The 20,126-nt window shown below is 39.0% G+C and overlaps 1 protein-coding gene across 50 annotated transcripts in view; it reads left to right on the top strand.

Moving 5' to 3' along the window:
• KATNAL1 (katanin catalytic subunit A1 like 1) overlaps positions 1-20,126 on the top strand; it is a 66,704-nt gene that overhangs the window by 17,956 nt on the left and 28,622 nt on the right. For 33 of the 50 annotated variants that reach the window (XR_014819057.1, XR_014819056.1, XR_014819061.1 and 30 more), the window contains 2 exons: positions 1,765-1,925; positions 14,817-14,985. Coding sequence is in view for 22 of the 50 variants with exons in the window: in XM_084981357.1 (XP_084837483.1) it covers positions 1,765-1,925; positions 14,817-14,985 (330 nt within the window). In the remaining 28 variants the exon portion in view is untranslated. Of the gene's footprint in view, positions 1-1,764; positions 1,926-7,296; positions 7,365-14,816; positions 14,986-20,126 lie in introns of all 50 variants that reach the window. The other 17 variants (XR_014819060.1, XM_084981378.1, XM_084981379.1 and 14 more) reach the window with 1 other exon arrangement.

Genomic DNA, 20,126 nt, shown 5'->3' with positions numbered 1-20,126 from the left:
TGACTAGTTGTGCAATTACAAATTTTTAAAATAATGTAGGTTATTTCCATTTGCCCTTCCCTCTTTCTTCCTTCCTTTCTCCCTTCCTTCCTTCCTATCTTTCTTCTTTTTGTTTTTTTAAGCCTATAACTGCCGCATATGGAGCTTCCCAGGCTAGGGGTCTAATCAGAGCTATAGCTGCCGGCCTACACCACAGCTCATGGCAACCCACTGAGCGAGGCCAGGGATCAAACCTGCATCCTCATGAATACTAATTGGGTTCGTTGACCACTGAGCCACAACGGGAACTCATCCTCTTTCATTTTTTTGTGTAGTTTTGACCCATTTCATAAAACTTTTCCTGTAAGAATATTTCCTCTTTTGAAAGACTCCTTACCAATACAAAGAAGTCGGTAATCTAATTTTAAAAAACCCACTAATGTATTTGCTGTGTCTCTTGACTATACAACTTGATTATATAATAGTACGGTTAATAAAAACTTGAATTATAATTTCCCCACTTACTCTTGAAACTTAAACATTTTTTAAAATTAGAAGTACAAAGTCAGGCACTTCTTTGAAGTTTCATTTTATGTGCTAATGCCTTTTAAGTATTTCTTCTAAGTTTTCCACTGGTCAGAACTGAGGTTTTTACAGGTTTTTAGGATAACTTTGGCTTATTTTCCAACTTGTGTTACCACATTATGTTGAGTGAGAACAATATGCTTGTGGTAACTCAAGGTGAAATTCCTGGTTGTGTTCTTCTAGCCTGCATCCTAGCCACAGGCAAGGTTTATTCATCTAGCATGGAAATATTTTTACATGTTCTTAATTGTGTTAAAGACCATTTTTATTCAGATACTTCTACTATTTTTTTTCCCTTAGGTTCTAAAATCTCATTTCTCCAAGTGCAGCATATAATCGCATGTCTTAGTTGAATTTTACTTTAGATATTTTCTTTGATTCTGTGACTCTTTTTTATGTTCCTTTCTATACATTATTCAGATGAAGTTAAGGGAAAGCTTCTTATGCTCTGCTTTTTAGTGAAGTGTGCTTTCTGGTTGAAAAAATTAGAATTGTTAAAATTAATTTATATGTGTGATTTTTCAGTCTGTTTGCCTTTGAAAATTAGTCTGGACTCCAAAGTTTGAAAACATGAAAATTTCCACACAGTTGGTGCTCAGTGAAGTTTTTTAAATATGGGAAAAATTTTGCTTTTGAGCTCAAAATAAACTTTATCCAGGACTTGAAAGATTTTAAACCAGGCCAGAAGAAAGCTGACTTTGGTGAAGAAAAATTTAAATTCAATTGGAAGTCGGTAATTCTTAGTAATACACCTCTTCATGCTTTCAGATGCTCATGACAGGCATTTTGTATTTTGTGACATTGGGGGTAGGAAATGCTGATGAAAATTGGCTCACAATTTTTGAGGAAGCTATTTACTTATGTATTACAAGGATTTAGCGTAACATTATAAATTTCTGTGAATGGTTAACTTGGTACTAACTTAGTTGCTTGTTTTAAATTGTATTAATGGTCATCACATTCTTTGGTAGAAAGGTTTTTGTCATGAAAAATGTATAACTACTTGCCCTAAAAAGTTATGTCTTTTTCGCGAACCAGTTCCTGCCCTCCTATCTATATTACTTCAAATAGTTCTTGTTTTAATGACTTATTTTGCATACTTTGAAAGATCTTAAGACAACTAGCATTCTATAGCAATTTGTTATTTGTCATTTATATAAGTAGTTTGTAGCAGAAAGGCTATTTTTTTTTTTTTTCAAGGTTCGGCAAGAATTATTGGAAGAATACGAACAAGTTAAAAGTATTGTAAGCACTTTGGAAAGTTTTAAAATCGACAAGCCCCCAGATTTCCCTGTGTCCTGTCAAGATGAACCATTTAGAGACCCTGCTGTGTGGCCGCCCCCTGTACCTGCAGAACACAGGTAAGTGGGACTTTGTCTTCTCTTTAGGGACTGCTGTAGTTAATTGATACTCAGAGTGCAGAGGGTGAAGCTTTATCTGAACTAAGTATGAAAATCTGTTTTGGGGGGGGCATGTGAATTTAATACCTCTTGATAGTTTTCACACGTGTATGTTTACAGAGTTTTATTTGATAAAGAGCAGAAGTATATCGCTTGTCATATGTCTTACTTTTAGAATGTTTTACTACTGGAATCATAACAATAGAAATCTGCCGCTAGTCCTACCATTTATTAGTTAAGTGAGGGCTTTTAGATTTCATAATGTCAGCATCAAAACTCTCTTGCTTTAAAAGACTAACAACTGTAGATGACATGGTGGGCAAATTGGATTCATCTGGTTGGGCCTGCAGCCAGTTCCCAGAATCTTAGTGCAGGAGGAAACTTACTTTTCCTTAAGGTTGAGGGGCAAATTTTTGAGTGTGGCATCTAAGGCTCTTAAGTTTATTTTCTTGATGCTCAGCTTGTGCGTTATCCACATTAAAGCTCTCTCTTCTTGTTTTTTCCTATCTTCCTGTCTTTGCCCAGTCTGTTCTTTATTTAAGGAATAACCATAATCCCCATCTAAGCAACTCATATTTATTCTTCACAGCTCATCTAAACTTGTTTTTACTCTCTGTGGTTTTTTTCCACTTTGCCCAGCATAACAGTTTGTTCATATTAGTAATGCTGTGTTTCTTTGTCTCTTAACAAGATTAGGAGTTTTTTGGGAGGAAGGCCTCTGGTTTTATTTACTCAAAACAAATAACAAAAGCAAACTTCCGCTGCTCACACAGGGTTTGGCGCATAGCAGACATTCAGCCAACGTTGAGTGAAGAACTCCATTAATTCCATAAGTAAGGAAACTGAGGCCTGGGAGACCTTGACCTGTGAGTTAGGCTAGACAAGGAGCAGAGTTTAGGTCTTTCTGGCTTTCAGTCCTCTTTTTTTGTGTGAAGTGGTATTGTGGTCAGACTGTGGCATCATAGGAAATAAATTGCTCTTTGGTGAGTAGTTGTGATCATGTGTTTAACTTCTTGATCTTAAAATTTCCTAAAAGCATTTAAAGAATTATGAAAAGTAGTTAATTTATTAGTTCAAAAGTTTTTCCACTGAGTAAGAGATAATTTTATGATTCTCATTGTAAAAACATTAAATGAGAGTTCCCTTTGTGGCTCATTGGGTTGCAAACCTGACTCGTATCCTTGAGGATGCAGGTTCGCGATCCCTGGCCTCTCTCGGTGGGTTGGGCTTCCAGCATTGCTGTGACGTAGGCTGGCAGCTGCAGCTCTGATTTGACCCCTAGCCTGGGAACCTCCATATACCATAGGTGTAGCCCTCAAAAGCAAAAAACAAAAACGAAAACGAACAAAAACACTAACTGCTGATTCTTTTCTGAGATCTTCAATAATATAGTGCTTTCCTCAGACGGAACCACATTCAGGGATTTGGATTAAGGTAACTGTTACCCTACAGAAAGCCCTGTCTCAAGAGTCATAGAATTGTTACTGTGGAAATTCCAAAGTGAATACTGAAAAGAAGACATAATGGTATTTTGATCTATCACACTTGAAATTTTATGTATGTATAAAATTATATACATATTTAAAATACTTTGTTTTTTTCTGAAAGTCATTAATTCAGAAATAAACTATTGGTTTAAAGCTAAAAGCTGACACTAACTTTTTATTTGCCTCCAGTTGACATACAGTATTGTGTAAGTTTAAGGTGTGTGTTGATTTGATATATTTATATGTTATGGTATGATTCTCACAGTAGCATTAGCTAACACCACGTCACATAATTATCATTTCATTTTCTTCTGGTGGAAATTGACATAGTCTGGCATGGAATAAGTAATTCAAGTGAATTGTCAACTCGAAATAAAGTACTGCAGTGTTCTTGTGGGTAATTAGTAAGAGAATAACAGAATTTAGAAAGTGATACAGCCTCATTCATAAGAGTCCTCCAGGTGTTTTATTTTCTTCCTGCACATTCTATACAGATCTTAGTTTTCTGAAACTCTGGTCAAGAGGATATGGTTTTCTAAGTGTCCAGGTCTCATGCAGTGGATGATGGTTTTCAGGAAAAGGATAACTAATTATCGGTCATTTTATGTTTTACAAACATTATCTTATAAACCTCCAGTGATTCCAACAAGTGGTACTGTTATTGTGTACCCATAGTACCGTTGCTAATTTATTGTTGTGAACCCCGTTTACGGCTGAGGAAATTGAAGCTTATAAAGTTTGTTATTTTACCAGAGTTATCTGAACAAGAAAGTGGCAGAGCCAGGATTTGAACGCAGATCTTCTCAACTTCAGGAGTCTTGTTTATATCCCCTCCGCTGTGTTACTTCCTGCACGTACTCAGTGGTATCTGTGGGTGCTCTGTTTTGATGGACATCTGGATGTCTTAATGCATGAGAAGTAGTGCTATTAACCACTTGACTAAATTCTCACTGGAAGTGGTTGGAGAATAAAGAAGCTGAAAATGCTTAATGAAATAAATAATGTAATTTAAAACATTTCTCTGCAGGAATGCCACACTGAAATTGCAGTGTAGGCCAATATAATTTACCTTGTTTTATACAAAATGTTTCCGGGATGCATCTGGTGTGTTTGTTGTTAGCCACTAATCGGGCTGAACTTTTCGCTTGATGACTTGGAGCACAAACTTCTCTGTCCCTGCCGCTGCACACTAGGCAATCTCTGTCACCTCCGGGGGGTTCCCGTGGTGGTTTCCCGTGAAGTTACACCGTATATGTCCTGTGTCCTCTGAGTTTAATCATGGTCCTGTTTTAAATCACCAGCAGCTGCTTGGATAAAACAAGTGAATTATGTTTATTGCCTTAAACATGAGAAAATGGAGCTGTAAAAGTAGGATTATGATGGGAGGTACTGGCAATATTAGAATTAAATTCCAAAGAGATGAAGCCTCCCGATCATTCTGAGTGTCCTAAGCTAGAAGATGTTTTGTATTAATTACATCATTTTATATTATTTTCCATGTAAGTTGATTTAGCACATTCTCTTTGACGAGGCCATTTTAAAATGATCTCTCCCAGTGAGACCTGAAGCCATGAAACTAAGATTTTCTGTATTGCAGCATTTAACATAGCATATATTCAATAAAGTATTCTTTAATTCAACTCAAAAAATAAATGGGTTAGGTCTTTTAAAGTTACATCTTTTGGGAGAGATGGTGGTAGCAATAGGATACACAAGCCTGGAAATAATCATTTGGCTTGTTCCATGTAGGTAAAAGAGAGCTCTAATAGGCCCTCTAGTTATTTCATCTGGAACCCAGAGAAATGGCATAATGTGTTTCTGTATTCAAAGAGGACGGTTGATTTTTATCAAATTTATGCTATTCTGTAGACTCTCAGCAAAGGGGAAATTCTTGTTAACATGGTATTAAAACTTTTGCTTTATGTTTTCTTTGGGTATCCTAATAGATTCAGTAACCGCTCACATTTTAAATCCGAGTTTGCCCTGGAAAAGGATCAGTTAAGGCCAAGGTCAAGTACTAGTAGGGGGTAAACTGCTGTGTCCTCCTCACTGGTGTATCACCTAGGCTCTGGAAGATTTTCCTGGGATTGGGAGGTAGAAGAGCAAGTTTTTCTACCAGTTCCACCCCTAGCTGAGTGGTCCTTCAAGTTAATTTCACTTCCTTGTGCCTCATTTTTCACCTTTATAAAATACATATGATAATGAGATTGTTTTGTAAAATTGTTTTGAAGTCTCGGGAGGAAAAAGACTGTTGCTGATTTATCCAACATATATTTTATGACATTCATCATACACTTGACTTTATCGTTGGCTCTGTGGAAAGTATAAAGGTGATAAAACAAAAACAAAAACAAAAAACAACACCTGCACAGACCTTGACCAGAAGAAACCAATAGGAAAAAGTAATCTAGACATCCTGGCAAGCTTACGCTAGGATGCTGTCACCTCTGGTATGACAGTACTATGCCAGGTGCCAGTACTATGCTAGGGATACAGCAGAATGCAGAAACAGACACAGCCCCTGCCTTCTTAAACTTAGAGTCTTGTAAAATGGGTGTGAGAGCCGTTACTGAGATAGGATAGATTGGATTTGGTGATTAATGACTCATAGAGAATGAGAAAAATGGGAGCAGATAATTAAATATCTCGATCAAGCTGTTGAATGGGAATTGGAAGTGAGAAGCAGAGTTTAAGAGAGATTGGGATTAGTAGTAGCTATTTAGGAATCATCAATAAGTAAGGAATTTTAGGAAAGAAATTTAAGGTCATTCTTAGATGGCAGAATAGGTTATTGCCTTAATATAATTGGCAAGTTGAGATTATACTCATTTCTAACCATTCCCTCGTCATATTTTCTTCCAGAATTCTGTTTCTAGAATATGGGATGGATTCTATATTTAATAGACTGTGGGTAGAATGTAGGTAGCAGTGCTGATTAACCACAATAACTGACATTTGTTGAGTTTGTAACTGTGAACCAGACACTGTGCTAATAAACTCTTCGTTTTCCCAACCATTCTCTGAAGTAGGTACTATTATTATCATCCCTATTTTTTTTTTTAGAAGAAATTGAAGTTTAGGGATTCTAAGCAACTTTATCAAATGCTGCATATAGGTCAAGTAAGATAAGGATTGAGAACTGGATTGGTGACCGTGGTGCAGGGTTTCGGGGGAATGGTGGAGAGTGATGGAGCGGGTACAGGGACTGGGAGGAGAGGAACTAGAAACAGGGAGTGCCTGCAGTTCTTTCTGAGAGTCCTCTTGAAAAGAGCAGCATGGAAATTGAGTGGTAGTTGGGAAAGACATGGAAGCAGAATTTGTTGTTGTTTAGAAACGTTTCTGTGCTCATAAGAATGCTACTGCAGAATGGGGAAAAGTGATGAGGCGTAAGAGAAAGAGGACCAGTGCTGGAGCCATGTCCCTGGGCAGACAAGACACCATGGACTGGAGCTGGGGGACAACCGATTCCCAGCAGCTGGGGGGAGGGCAGGGGCGGCAGTTATTATAGAGGGTGTGGATGCCGAGAAGTGGGCACAGGTGGAGGTGAGCACTTGTGCAAGTTGTCCTCTGGTTATTTCGGTGAGGGAAGAAAAACAAGCAGGATCACCCGAGAGTGAGGACACAGGTGTAGGTGTTTTCCAGGGTCTAAATTCTCATCTGAAATGTCCCCAGAGTGGGACACCAATCTGTGTGGCTATTTCTTTTATGTAAATTTGCTAGGGAGCCTTTGTCTTATTTTGTAGAAATCAGTAGTCACTCATTTGAAGTCTTTATTTTGGAATTCTAGGTGTTTATTACAACGCATGCCTAAAAACTCGGTGTTCTATCATTTTTTTATGTTACAGAAAAGACAACTGAAAGATAGAAATTTTAATTCATTAGAGATAAACTAAGGAATGGGAACAAGATAGTGGTAAGTCAGAATGAAATCATAACACATTCATTTTAAATTTTTGTTGAAAGAACTCTTTGCCTTGCTGCATTTTACCACTTTGTTCCTTTGCTTCCTGCTGTGATGTCTCCCCCCCACCTCCTCTTACTGCCTCTTTTTCCTCAATAAGGAGAAAATCCTGGATCTCCATTCGCTGCAGTATTGGGACTGAATCCTAATTTGAAACGGAACGCAAGCTCGCAGGAGTTTCTGCATTTAGCTTTTGTAACAACCGGCGGGTGTTTTACCAAGTCCCTTCCTAGGAACGCTCTTCTTCTCTCGGCCTGGGTTAACTGCACTGTTTTGTTTTCCCTCCGCTTTCTTCCCCTGATTGCGGCCTCTTCTCTTCTCTTCTCCTTCTCTTAGCTCCTCTTCTTGCCTCGTCCTCACCCCCCTGCTCTTGCTGTGTCCATTTAGCTCCCCCTCTCCAGCCCCCATCTCTCCTGTGAGGCTGACCTTAGCGGCGGTAGGCTTTTGCCTTCTGGCTTGCATCAGCAGTCTCCTTGCTGTTTGTAGATCACTTCTCTTTTCTCTCGCAGTGTTTTTTTGATTTTATTTTTTGAATGGGTATTAAATAGTTTAACTGTACATTTTCCAAGCATGGATTTATTTTTATTTCACACGACTTGTGTTTATTTTGTTTCACATTCTTTTTTATGCTTTTAAACATTGATTTTACAGTCTATAAAATAGTTCTATTATTAGAAGTTATTTGGAGCCTTATATTTTTTTGTTGTTTCTGATGGCTCTTGTTGGTGGTAAAGTTGAGAATGTTCCTTCTTGGTTTGAGTCACCTAATGTATGGCTTGTTTAGAGGAATGTTGCTCCTCAGAGGGACTGTGTTGGCTTCAGCCGGGTGCTTTAGGGATGTCACCTGCCTGGACCACTTTTAGGTAAATTTCATTGCTTAAGATACTGTAAATTTTATTGCTTAAGATACTAGAAAACTAAACCCCAAATCACCTGGCGCAGGCCCTTGGTTCCTCTTTCCGGGGGAGATTTGTGCCTCCCTCTACAGATCCACAGCATAGGCCCGGATGGACAGACGTGGTTGTTTCTTCCACGTGTCTGTTTAAATTCTGCCCTGGCTCCATGTGGTCATCGTCTCTCTTCATCTTCTTGGACGTATGTGGGCCTCAGACTTTGTCTCAGGCCTCACTGTGTATTCATTAAATCTCAGGCCCTTAGGAGTCTGAGACTTGGAAGCTCTTAGGACTGCCATGCTGTCAGGAGTATTTTTAATTTATTTTTTGGCTGTTAGGTATTTCGCTTATTTGGTAAGATCACCTATATATATATAACAGATATTTGTTATATTTTATCCAGAATTTCTAGCTGTTTTTAAAAATGTTACAGAAAAGACAACTGCAGGATATTTTAATTAATTAGAGATAAACTGTATATATTTATTATAAGGTCTTAAGTCTCTTATACTCCATTCTGTTGGGATTTCTTTTTTTTTGGTTTTTGTTTTTTTTGCCTTTTTTTAGAACCTCACCTGTGGCATATGGAAGTTCCCAGGCTAGAGGTGAAATTTGGAGCTGCAACTGCTGGCCTGCACCATGGCCACAGCAATGTGGGATCTGAGCTACGTCTGAGACATATGCCACAGCTTGCGGCAACACTGGATCCTTAGCCCACTGAGCGAGGACAGAGATCGAATCTGCGTCCTCATGGATGTTAGTCAGGTTCTTAACCTGCTGAGCCACGGTGGGAACTCTCAGTTTGTTTTTTTTGAGGACTCTTGCTCATAGTTTAGTGGGGAACTCTTCTTTGACAAGGCTTTAATTGTAGGATTTATATGTGGATAAAAAGGGATGTCCAATATAACATAAAATACGTATATATCTTGAGCTAAATTATAATCTTCTTGAATGCAGGGACTATGTCATTTTTTTTTGTATGCCCCATGTTTTGAAAATTAGTAGAATAATCTCAGAACTTGACTATAAGCTAGACAACTGTGAGAGAAAGTTCAACTGAAAATATTTAATATAATCTGTAAAAGTTGTATAGTCCCTGTAATCTGAAAGAATGCCATTGTCCATCTAGTTTTAAGGTCTTTAAAGTTAGGAAGAGGATAAATATTTTAAGTTTTTCAAGTTCAGAGTTCTTTAGAATTAAACAGAAAAGGCTCCCCAGAGCCTATCTCTAGACCCAAAGAAAAGCAAGGTACAATTAAATAACTGACCTGCCTAGGAGTGGTGGCATTCTACCATTAGACTCAATGCCTAGTGATGTTATCCCTTTCCACACCTTAGAAGTGAGAGAATGACTGGCTTAGCAACTCTAAATAAGGCTTAGTGTATCCCATCAGAGTCTCTGACGAGAATGCAGTCACTGTCTTGGCTGAAATAGCCAACATCAAAATGCTAAGAGGCAGCCCTTGGGATCCTAAGTGGGATTGTATAATACAGTGTGAGATGTATGTCTGCAGCTCCAGAGCTCATACCCAGCTGAAATTTCTGGCTGAATGTTAATTGTCTTCTTTAGTGGGTAAGCGTCTTTCAACTCCAGTGACATTTAGAAATAAGAATAGAAATGTCTAAGAGAATCAAAACTGTGATAATAGTATTTTTTGTTAAGGAATATGTGCACATTTATTTATTATTTTTATGTACTTGTAATTTAAGAAAATATGGCTAGTGAGGGTGATAAACATGCAATTCCAATTTAAAACATTATGGAATAATTTAGATCTGATTTTTACATTAAAATTTATGTTAAGTACTTTTGGGGAACATTTAGGAGAAATTTAGGCTTACCTTGTTTTAGTTTACCAAGTTTATGAAAATATTTTTGTATAAATTATGCATTGTTGGATAAGACAGTTGAAGAACTAGGAAAGAAATAAATGACATTTATAAATGTAGGTTAAACAGTTTAGTGGTATTTAATCAGCCAGGTTTATAAATGGCATCAAGCATTATTTAAAAGCCTCTTAAAGGTGACTTATAAAATCTACTACTCTTGTGCATAGAAAAAGGACTAGCTGAATTTTTGCTTTAAGGACTAGCTGAATTTTTAGCTTCAATACATTGAATATTTAAAAAGTCAAAGTAAACCTTTGAAGAGTATTTTCTGCGCAAAAAGCACCCTTGAGAATAATCCTATCAGCATGGCTTGCAGTATTTCCTGTGTTTCTGGGTGTGACTGATTTGCATGTTGGATAATGAGGGGAGATTAACCTAACAGATAAAAAGCCTTTTATGTTATGTAGCATGGTGTCTTGCATTCATTAAAAGTTCAGGTATTGAAACTTTTATTTATTGAAATACTAATATTTTGAGTTGACTCCAGAATATATCGTACTAAAATATTTGTTTGTAATTTTCTGATAGCACATAACTAAAATTTCTAAAGTTCCTTTTAGCACTGGAACTTACCATTGGTTAAATTCCGTAGGGTCACTTGACTTAGGATGAAGCACCCCTGCAATTCAGTAGGGAAAGGTGGGTCTAGTCAGTGACCGCTTCTAGGTTAATTGACTGTCCTTGTGGGGAGGAAAATCTTGACCCCTTACCTCACATCCTATGAAGCTGTCATTTGAAAGAGATTACTGCCTAGAATGTGTTTCAGCAGGATGTGTACTCTGGGTCTACATCAGTCATATCTGTGTTTTTAGAACATGCCTGAAGCTTTGTAGCAATCCTATAATTTCATTTTTTTGACGCTCAGATTTTTTTTTTTTTTGCTTTTTTTTGGGGAGGGGGCACACCCTTGACATATGGAAATTCCCAGCCTAGGGGTTGAATCAGAGGTACAGCTGCCGGCCTACGCCACAGCCACAGCAACGCCAGATCCAAGCTGTGTCTGTGACCTACCCCACAGCTCATGGCAATGCCAGATCCTTAACCCACTGAGCAAGGCCAGGGATCGAACCCGAATCCTCATGGATATTAGTCAGGTTTGTTAACCACTGAGCCACAAAGGGAACTCCTCATAGCTCAGGTATTTTAATTAGTGTTGTGTTCATCATATTTAAGGTTTAGTAACTATCAAGTAGATGATATGAATAATTAAAATTAATGTAACGAGTAAGGAGCCAGAGTACAGTAGCATCTATGTTCCCCCCACGGAGTTTAACATAAAGAGTATTACTGTTATCTCAAGGCCCCTGTGAGCTCCTCTGCCTCCTGTTCCCTTCCTCCTCTTTCAGAGTTGGACTCTGTCCTGGATTTGGGGCTATCATTCCCTTGCCTTTCTTTATACTCTTAGTACATACACTTGTATCTCCAAACGCATCCTCTTTTGCTTGGAATCGTACTATATGTGTTCTTTGAACTTACTTTTTCACTCAGCATTATGGTCCTGAGATTCATCTGCTGTTGTTGCTTGTGGCTTTGTTCATGTTCGCGTGGATATAGCATGCCATTAGGTGACTGTATCATAATTTATGCGTCTTTTCTAATACTGGACATTTGGGTTGTTCACAGATATTTGCTGTTGTAAGCAGTGCTGATGAAAACATTTGCATAGAATATTGGTATTTTATATAACTTAGCAAGTATGGGCTTTTGGAGGAAATCCTATGCAAATCAAATTTGCATATGACAGGGTAAGGCATATTTCTTCCCATTCCTGCAGGGAAATATCCTCCAATAGGAGCCCTGAGCACAGTGTAGATACGCTACTCTTTTATCTGCAGATGGCCAGTTACTCTCTCTATCTGAAATGCTGTAAGCTGGTGAGGGTGAGCCTGCTTTGACCATTGAGGCAGAGGTTGACGATGCTGTGCAGCCCTACTAATAAAGTCTCTTTTTTAAAAGAGATGAGTCAAAGAAGCCTTAGGACTTATTTTTTACAACCTGTGAGCTGTCACTGAGTCTTTAAATTGAAGCATGACATTGTGCAGTGATGCGCTAACGGAGGAAGAAGTATAACAGAATCAAGGATGTCCTTTGGGAAGCTGACGGAGTCTGTTTCAAATGTAACATCCAGCTGCAGTGAGATGGAACTGAAGACTTACACACGCAGGCACACTTTCTGTGGGACAAGGGACGTGCCGCAAACGGCACCTCTGGCCTCTTGAGCAGTTTCATTCAGACCACTTAGGAGCCCAGCAGAACATGGAGCGGCGGGGCAAGGGCGGCAGCAGCAGACCCTCGGAGGGCAGCCTGTGTACGAGCCTGGAAGTAATTACTGCAACAGCTTTTCTGATGTGGATGCGATTGCAAAATGGACAACAGCAGGAGGACTCCTCAGCGACTTCTGCACAGCGGGCTGAGGTGGGGAAAGCCCGAGCTGAGGAGGCAGGAGAAGCATTTCAGGATGCACTGCAATTCAGCCCTCAGCAGCCAGCCCCGCGCGGCAGGCCCAGCAGCTGCCAAGCGCCTGGCGTGCAGCTGGAGAGGACGGGCCTGCTGCTCGGGAGCCAACGCTTCGGGCTGGCTGTGCCTCGGACAAGCAGGGCCACAAACAATGACAGACTATTTAAGTAGCAGGCGCAGCTGCTAGCAGAAGGACAAACTGGATGGGTGTCCTGTGTCGAAGGGATTGTTGGTCGCATTTTATTGTCTTTGGCCATGAATCCGATTCAGGAAAGACATTTATATACACACGAATATGTGTGAGACAGGAATGTTCCCTTCTGCCAGTCTCATATTTTTATCTTATTGGCAGATGCTGAAGAGACTAATACTGTATTAGAACCAAAAACATAGTAATACCTTTAAATTTGAAAAGGCCTTATAACCATTTTACCGTATACTATTTTTAAGGTATTTTCCTTGATTTTTTCCTCAAGACTGCTTACTCCTCTTTGTCTCTTCCTAGGGCCTAGCACAGTAGAGGCTGTGTACCTCCCAGTGGGGGTGGGTGTTCAGTAGACATTGTTTAACTGGACTGGACTCCAGAGATTCAGCTGTCAGTGCATGTAACCTGCTAGATAGACACACTTTTCACCAGCCTCTCTCATCCTTAGCAGCTTCATGTAGGGGTCTGATTCCTGTAGTCTTCAAATGCTGCAGTATGTTAACCATTTCTTACCTCGAATTTGCAGCCATCTCGGCTTTTCATCCATTTTCCTGTTTTTTGCCGGGTTCATTGAATTATATGCACGTGAAACTTTTTCTGATCCCAGGACCAGACACTCCATGATGAGTTAGATGAATTAAAAGCATGAAGCTGGAAAAGGGATAGCAATAGATTTGGCATATGGTGGAAAAGGAATACACATACTGGACCTGAAAGGCTGCAAATACAGGCAGAGCTGTAAAGACAGTAAAGGTAGGAGAACGGAGGCAGAGATTGAAGAGCTTAGATGCAGAGTGACAGTGTCTCCCCAGCACCCAGAGACAGGTGACTGAATACTGTGCTGGGAAACCCAGAGTGTCACTGTTTTAAGATGATAGGTTTCACACTCCATGAGACAAAACATGCTACTTATGAGCATAGTTATATATGTATCAACATTCTTTTTTAACTGATGTGTAGTTAACATATATTACATTAGTTCCAGGTGTAAAACATAATGATTCAATATTAGTATATATGGTGAATTGATTACCACCATAATTAATACCCTTTGCTACATATAGTTATAAAAATTCTTAATTCACATTTGGGGGCATGTATAATTTGAATGATCATGTGATTTTTGACACCTTCAATGCATAAGTAATTTTTTTTTTTTTTCTTTTTAAGGGCTGCAGTGTATGGAAGTCCCCAGGCTAGGGGTCAAATCAGAGCTGCAGCTGCTGGCCTACACCACAGCCACAGCAACACGGGGTCCAAGCCACATCTGTGACCGGTGCTGCAGCTTGTGGCAACGCTGGATCCCTAACCCACTGTGTGAGGTCAGGGATTGAACCCACATCCTCATGGATTCTAGTCGAGTTCTTAATCTGCTGAGCCCACAATGGGAACTCCGCATAAGTAGTATTTTTTACACAGAAATTTTACACATAAAGAAGGTTTCATTAAACCCTGCTGTTCGTAATTTGATGATTGAAATGTTGGTTTTTCCAGTATAGAAGCAAAGAAAATCATTTTGGTTGTAAAGGATAAACTAGTAAGCTATGCAGATAGACATTTTTGAATTCTTTTCCTTTCAGCTTTTAATGCTTTTTTTAAAAAGTTACTTATTTGGCTTAAGACAATATTGAATAAAGTAACTGATATCCTGTTATACTATTAAGAGTATTAGATGGAAATAATCTGTATTGCCCTCTATTGGTGATTAATTGTTATTTTTGACAAAATAATTGCTGCTATATGTGTCATTTATATGTATTTAGTATTTGTATCAACCAGTACATTTTATAGAAAGGAGCTTTTAAAAACTGATCTAATAGTTGTAGCCATAAATTGGCAAAAGCAGGAAAAATTAACCTTGTGAGCTTATTGATATAATAATTTTATTGACTAAGGTAGTGTCGAAATACTTTTGCCTTTGATTAATTTTGATTTTTTTTTTTTTTTTTTTTTTGTCAGAGCACCACCTCAAATAAGGCGTCTCAATCGAGAAGTAAGACCTCTAAGGAAAGAAACACCAGGAGGAGGAGCCCGGGGACCTGTAGGCCGAGCACATCCTATATCAAAGAGTGAAAAGCCCTCTGCAAGTAGGGACAAGGACTGCAGAGCAAGAGGGCGAGATGACAAGGCAAGACCAGCTCTTTCTAACTCACCCACTTGACAAGGCAGGACTAGCTCTTGTTAACTCACCCACTTGAAGCCCATGACTTTGGGTGCATATGTTATAATTTTTGCTGGCTTATAGAGGATCATGGTTTTGACATGCAAGAGGTTTAAAAAAAAAGTTTGAGTTAAAAACCTAAGCAGACTTCGCCTTTTTTGAAGGCTGTTCTTCAGTGCTAGTGACCTTAAAGGCGTGTTAACAAATATGCACACCCACACACACACAAAAATGCTGATTAAAATGGAGCTTTTGTAGAAATACTCAAAATGAAGTTTTAAAACTTAAAAACTATTTTAACAAGTATTTTAAATTACAGTGAACACTAAATAAAAACATAATTGCAGGGGAAAGATTTGTAAGTAAGTAGATGCCTATACCATTTTCATAGAATAAGATGATGGATACAGTTTACTGCTGATAAAAATTTTTATTTTTATTTTTATTTTTTTTATTTTTATTTTTTTTTGTCTTTTGTCTTTTGTTGTTGTTGTTGTTGCTATTTCTTGGGCCGCTCCCGCGGCATATGGAGATTCCCAGGCTAGGGGTTGAATTGGAGCTGTAGCCACCGGCCTACGCCAGAGCCACAGCAACTCGGGATCCGAGCCCGCAACCTCATGGTTCCTAGTCGGATTCGTTAACCACTGCGCCACGACGGGAACTCCTGATAAAAATTTTTAAACGTTTGATTTATCTGTAAATTTTAGAGTAGAACAAGATTTTTTTTTCCCTTAAAGAGGAAGCTTTCTTTGATTAGGTTTCAGTATATACATGTATTCTATCTGGGAAATGGCTGGTGAATAAACCTAGTACTAGATAGAAATTCTGGTGTTCCCGTCGTGGCGCAGTGGTTAACGAATCTGACTAGGATCCATGAGGTTGCGGGTTCGGTCCCTGCCCTTGCTCAGTGGGTTAACGATCCGGCGTTGCCATGAGCTGTGGTGTAGGTTGCAGAAGCGGCTCGGCTCGGATCCCGCGTTGCTGTGGCTCTGGCGTAGGCCGGTGGCTACAGCTCCGATTCGACCCCTAGCCTGGGAACCTCCATATGCTGCGGGAGCGGCCCAAAGAGATAGCAAAAAAAGACAAAAAAAAAAGAAAAAAGAAATTCTGTACTGCCCTTAAAATGGACCTTAGAAAAATGCGCTGAGGAGTTCCCGTCGTGGCGCAGTGGTTAACGAATCCGACTAGGAACCATGAGGTTGCGGGTTCGGTCCCTGCCCTTGCTCAGTGGGTTAACGATCTGGCGTTGCCGTGAGCTGTGGTGTAGGTTGCAGACGCAGCTCGGATCCCGCGTTGCTGTGGCTCTGGCGTAGGCCGGTGGCTACAGCTCCGATTCAACCCCTAGCCTGGGAACCTCCATATGCCGTGGGAGCGGCCCAAGAAATAGCAACAATAACAACAACAACAAGAACAACAACAACAAAAAAAAAAAGAAAAATGCGCTGAAAGTAATTTTACAGAGGAGGGAGCCAGGATAACCTGACATTTTTCTTAGTCTTAATTTTGATGAAAGGACAAAGGTAAATTTTTAATGACAGCATTTCCCATTTCCTTTGTGATGTCATAAATGAATGAGGATGCTATTGAATTGCTACAGAGAAGTTTCATTTTCTTAGCTATGGGGTCAAGGTATGTCATCACATTTATGCTATGATATTTATCATGAAAATATAACTAACAGCAAGTGGTTATCTTTAAAAATTACTATATTTGAATCTTTTTACTGTCTATGATTTCAGTCAGTAGATAAGGACTCTATCAGACCAACTCCCTATACCGGGTGGTTTTTTAGACCATAATGGAATAAAACTTATGTTTTCTAAGTATTTCTATTCATGAAATAGAGTCAAAGACATATTCTCTCTCTTTACCTCACTAGAATACTGAAATTGAATTGGATTTTTTTATGTTTGTGATTTGTTGGCGCTATTATGTCATAAAATAGTAAATGATTCCATCTCAGAGCCCTTTGGGATTACCAGAGGGTACTAATAAATAAGTTTTCCTGCTGATAAAATTGAGCTGGTTTTCCCCATTATCAAAAGCCACATAAACAGATACTTAAAGTCTATATTTTGTATGTCATCTTTGTTTCTTTCTCAATTCTTCGTTTTTGTGCAGCAAACCTTGGTTTGCATTAAAGCAGCAGCTGAAAGCCACCTCTCACTGTTCTAGTAAATTTTCAGACCCAGGCGAGGGACTTTGAGTCTTTAACTTCACGTCACGTAAGAGAAAAGTCTTGGTCATGGGCGCTGGGTGCTTCCCTACTAGGGACCACTTGGAGTGATCACAGTAATTTATGAAATAAGCCCTTGAAGTAGGCCGTCCTTAATTCCCATTTTTACAAACGAAGAGACTGAGGTAGAGCTAAAGGTCATGGGGTAAGGAATGGCGCTTGGAATGGAATTTGTTAGGTCACAGTTCTTTTTCCCCTTTATTTTAGTATTTTTCATGTTACACAGTATTCCTAGATTAAGAACTAGATTTAAAATATGCTTGTATAAAAAGAGTTGCAGAAAAATTAAATAAAGGTTGATTTTTAAAATATGATTCTTAAGCAAAGAACAGAATAATCAGGCAGCATTTGCTGATTGTAAAATAATTTTTTCTGGATATTGTAAATTGTCTTTTACTTTAAAAGTTCCACATAATTTTCTAAACCTTAATGGTTATTTCATTGACATGTAAGTATGCAGAATGTCACTGGAAAATAAGCCCTTTATTAAATGAAAAAGAACTCTACAGTTGTTTGAAGATAAAAGATACTTTCTGAGTCACTCTGGAAACAAAAGGGACTATAACTTAAAAAAACCAAACTCATAGAAACTTCATTAGAATTCAAAAGGTGTAGAACTGGTTCAGTTATGATTATCATAAGCACTCAGGTGTTCATTAGACTGAAGTCCTACACTCACCGAAGGCCGTGAGAGGGTGTGAGGCCGCGAAACTGACAGATAGCCACTGCATTGAACACTGATTACTGGTTTGAAAATGAATATTGAAGGGTCCCCAGAGATTTTATAGTTCTCAGTGTTGTTGGTTTTTTAAAATCAGTTTTGTGTGTTACAACCAGCTTTAAAAAAAAGAAATAGGGACTTCCTGCCCTGGCTCAGCGGTTAGCGAACCCGACTAGCATCCGTGAGGACATGGGTTCGATGCCCGGCCTTGCTCAGTGGGTTAAGGATCTGGCAATGCCGTGAACTATGGTGGAGGTCACAGATGCGGTTCGGATCCCGCGTTGCTGTGGCTGTGGTGTAGGCTGGCAGCTGCAGCTCCGATTGGACCCCTAGCCTGGGAGCCTCCAAATGCCACTGGTGCGGCCCCAGTAAAGACACAAAGACAAAAAAAGAAAGATCATTAACAAACAGTGATTGATACGGGTAATTTAGACACTAGTAAAAAAAATCTGAAATACTTTGCTTAAAAAAGGAAAAAATGCATATCAGCCTTCATGCTAAATGTCAAAATTTTACTGATATTTACCTTAGTCAATTAATAAGGAAATCTGAACAAAGATTTCTGAGATCATTTCGGTGACGTTACAGCTGGTATTAATATTATAAACTGTACAGGTAATAATTTCTCTTGTGAGGCTAGCTTTTTTGCCTAAAAACTAAACTTCTTTTAGGTATTGAAGTTAATCTGTCTGGTTAACTGAAACCACAACTACTAACTTATATTTGATATTCCTGTTTTAATTTATCCGAGTATGCTAGGGAGGGTAATTGTCACCCATTTTGTTAATTTCCCAATATAACCAAATAAGTTATTTTTTGATTTCCTAAATCTCTTTTTAATAACCTCGACATTTTGACTTGAACGAGTTCTAGAATCTTCTCTGGAGTACTTAATTGGTATGAAAGTCTCATGTCTATCACTGAGAAACTTTGGGTACTGGGGCAAGTGGACTGGCTTATGCCCATGTTTCCCCTTCTGTGAATCGAGGGTCTTGACCTTGACTGCTTATACAGGCTTCTATTTCTCTGCTTCTGCTTCTTCCTCCAACCCATCCTTTTTCCATGTAGCAGCTAGAAGGGTCATTTTAAAATGTAAATCAGATCCTATCATTCCCCTGCTTAGCACATTTCAAGAATTTCCCCATGTGCTTAAAATAAAATCTTTAAACTCCCCCCGATGAACTATAGGGGCCCAGTGAGCTGGCCTCTGACCCTCTCTCCATCCTGTTCCTTTTGCTCAATACCTTTGAGCTCATTGACCGCTTAGTTTTTTCAGGGCACTTCACAGTTAATAATGATGTGTGTTTGTGGTTTGCTTACTTGTTACATGTTTCCCCCACTAGACTAGATGCTTGAGGAGGGCAGATGATGTATTTCCATTCACTCATCTAAAACTTGAATGCACAGTAAAGTGTCTTTCTTGGACACAGATGGTCGCGTATTTATTGTTCTTAAAATCCTGTGATTGCTTCCTGATAAGTGTACAGCTTTTCCCTTCCCTCGGAAGTGTTTATCAAATTCTTCCCACCACTTAGACATTCATATTAACATGACCGTCTCCTTGTATGTTTTAATACTAATTTTTTGGTAAGTCAAATTGCAGTGCTGTATCAGAGGTTGTTAATCCCAAATATATCAGTTTCTGTTGCATTCTTTAGTTGATTTATTTCTAGAAGAGTTTATAGAGTGTTCCCAGTGATTTGTGACTAGCCCTGACCTATCTTTGTTATATAGTGTGATTCTAGGCTGAGCTTATTTTATTTATTTTTTGAAAATTTTTAATTTTTTTTGTCTTTTTAGGGCCCTACCCATGGCATATGGAGGTTCCCAGGCTAGGGGTCATATCGGAGCTACAGCTGCCAGCCTATGCCAGAGCCACAGCAGTGCAGGATCCGAGCCGTGTCTGCAACCTACACCGCAGCTCACAGCAACGCCGGATCCTTAACCCACTGAGCGAGGCCAGAGATTGAACCTGCAACCTCATGGTTCCTAGTTGCATGACTGCACCACGACAGGAACCCCTAGGCTGAGCTTATTTTAAATTTGTTGATGTTATCTTTGTTGTGTAGGCATTTACTCTTTTTAATAATATCACTTTTGAGATCTGTCATCTGAAATAGAAGGATCTTTCTGAAAATTTAGCTTAATGTT

The sequence above is a fragment of the Sus scrofa genome, chromosome 11 (genome assembly GCF_054392235.1).
Source record: "Sus scrofa isolate SSC_HxYL_T2T_F1_AM1 chromosome 11, Sscrofa_HxYL_maternal_Yorkshire_Landrace_v2.0, whole genome shotgun sequence".
NCBI classification, from domain to species: domain Eukaryota; kingdom Metazoa; phylum Chordata; class Mammalia; order Artiodactyla; family Suidae; genus Sus; species Sus scrofa.
The sequence above is the reverse complement of the archived record's forward strand: the minus strand, read 5'-3'. Positions and strand labels throughout refer to the sequence as shown.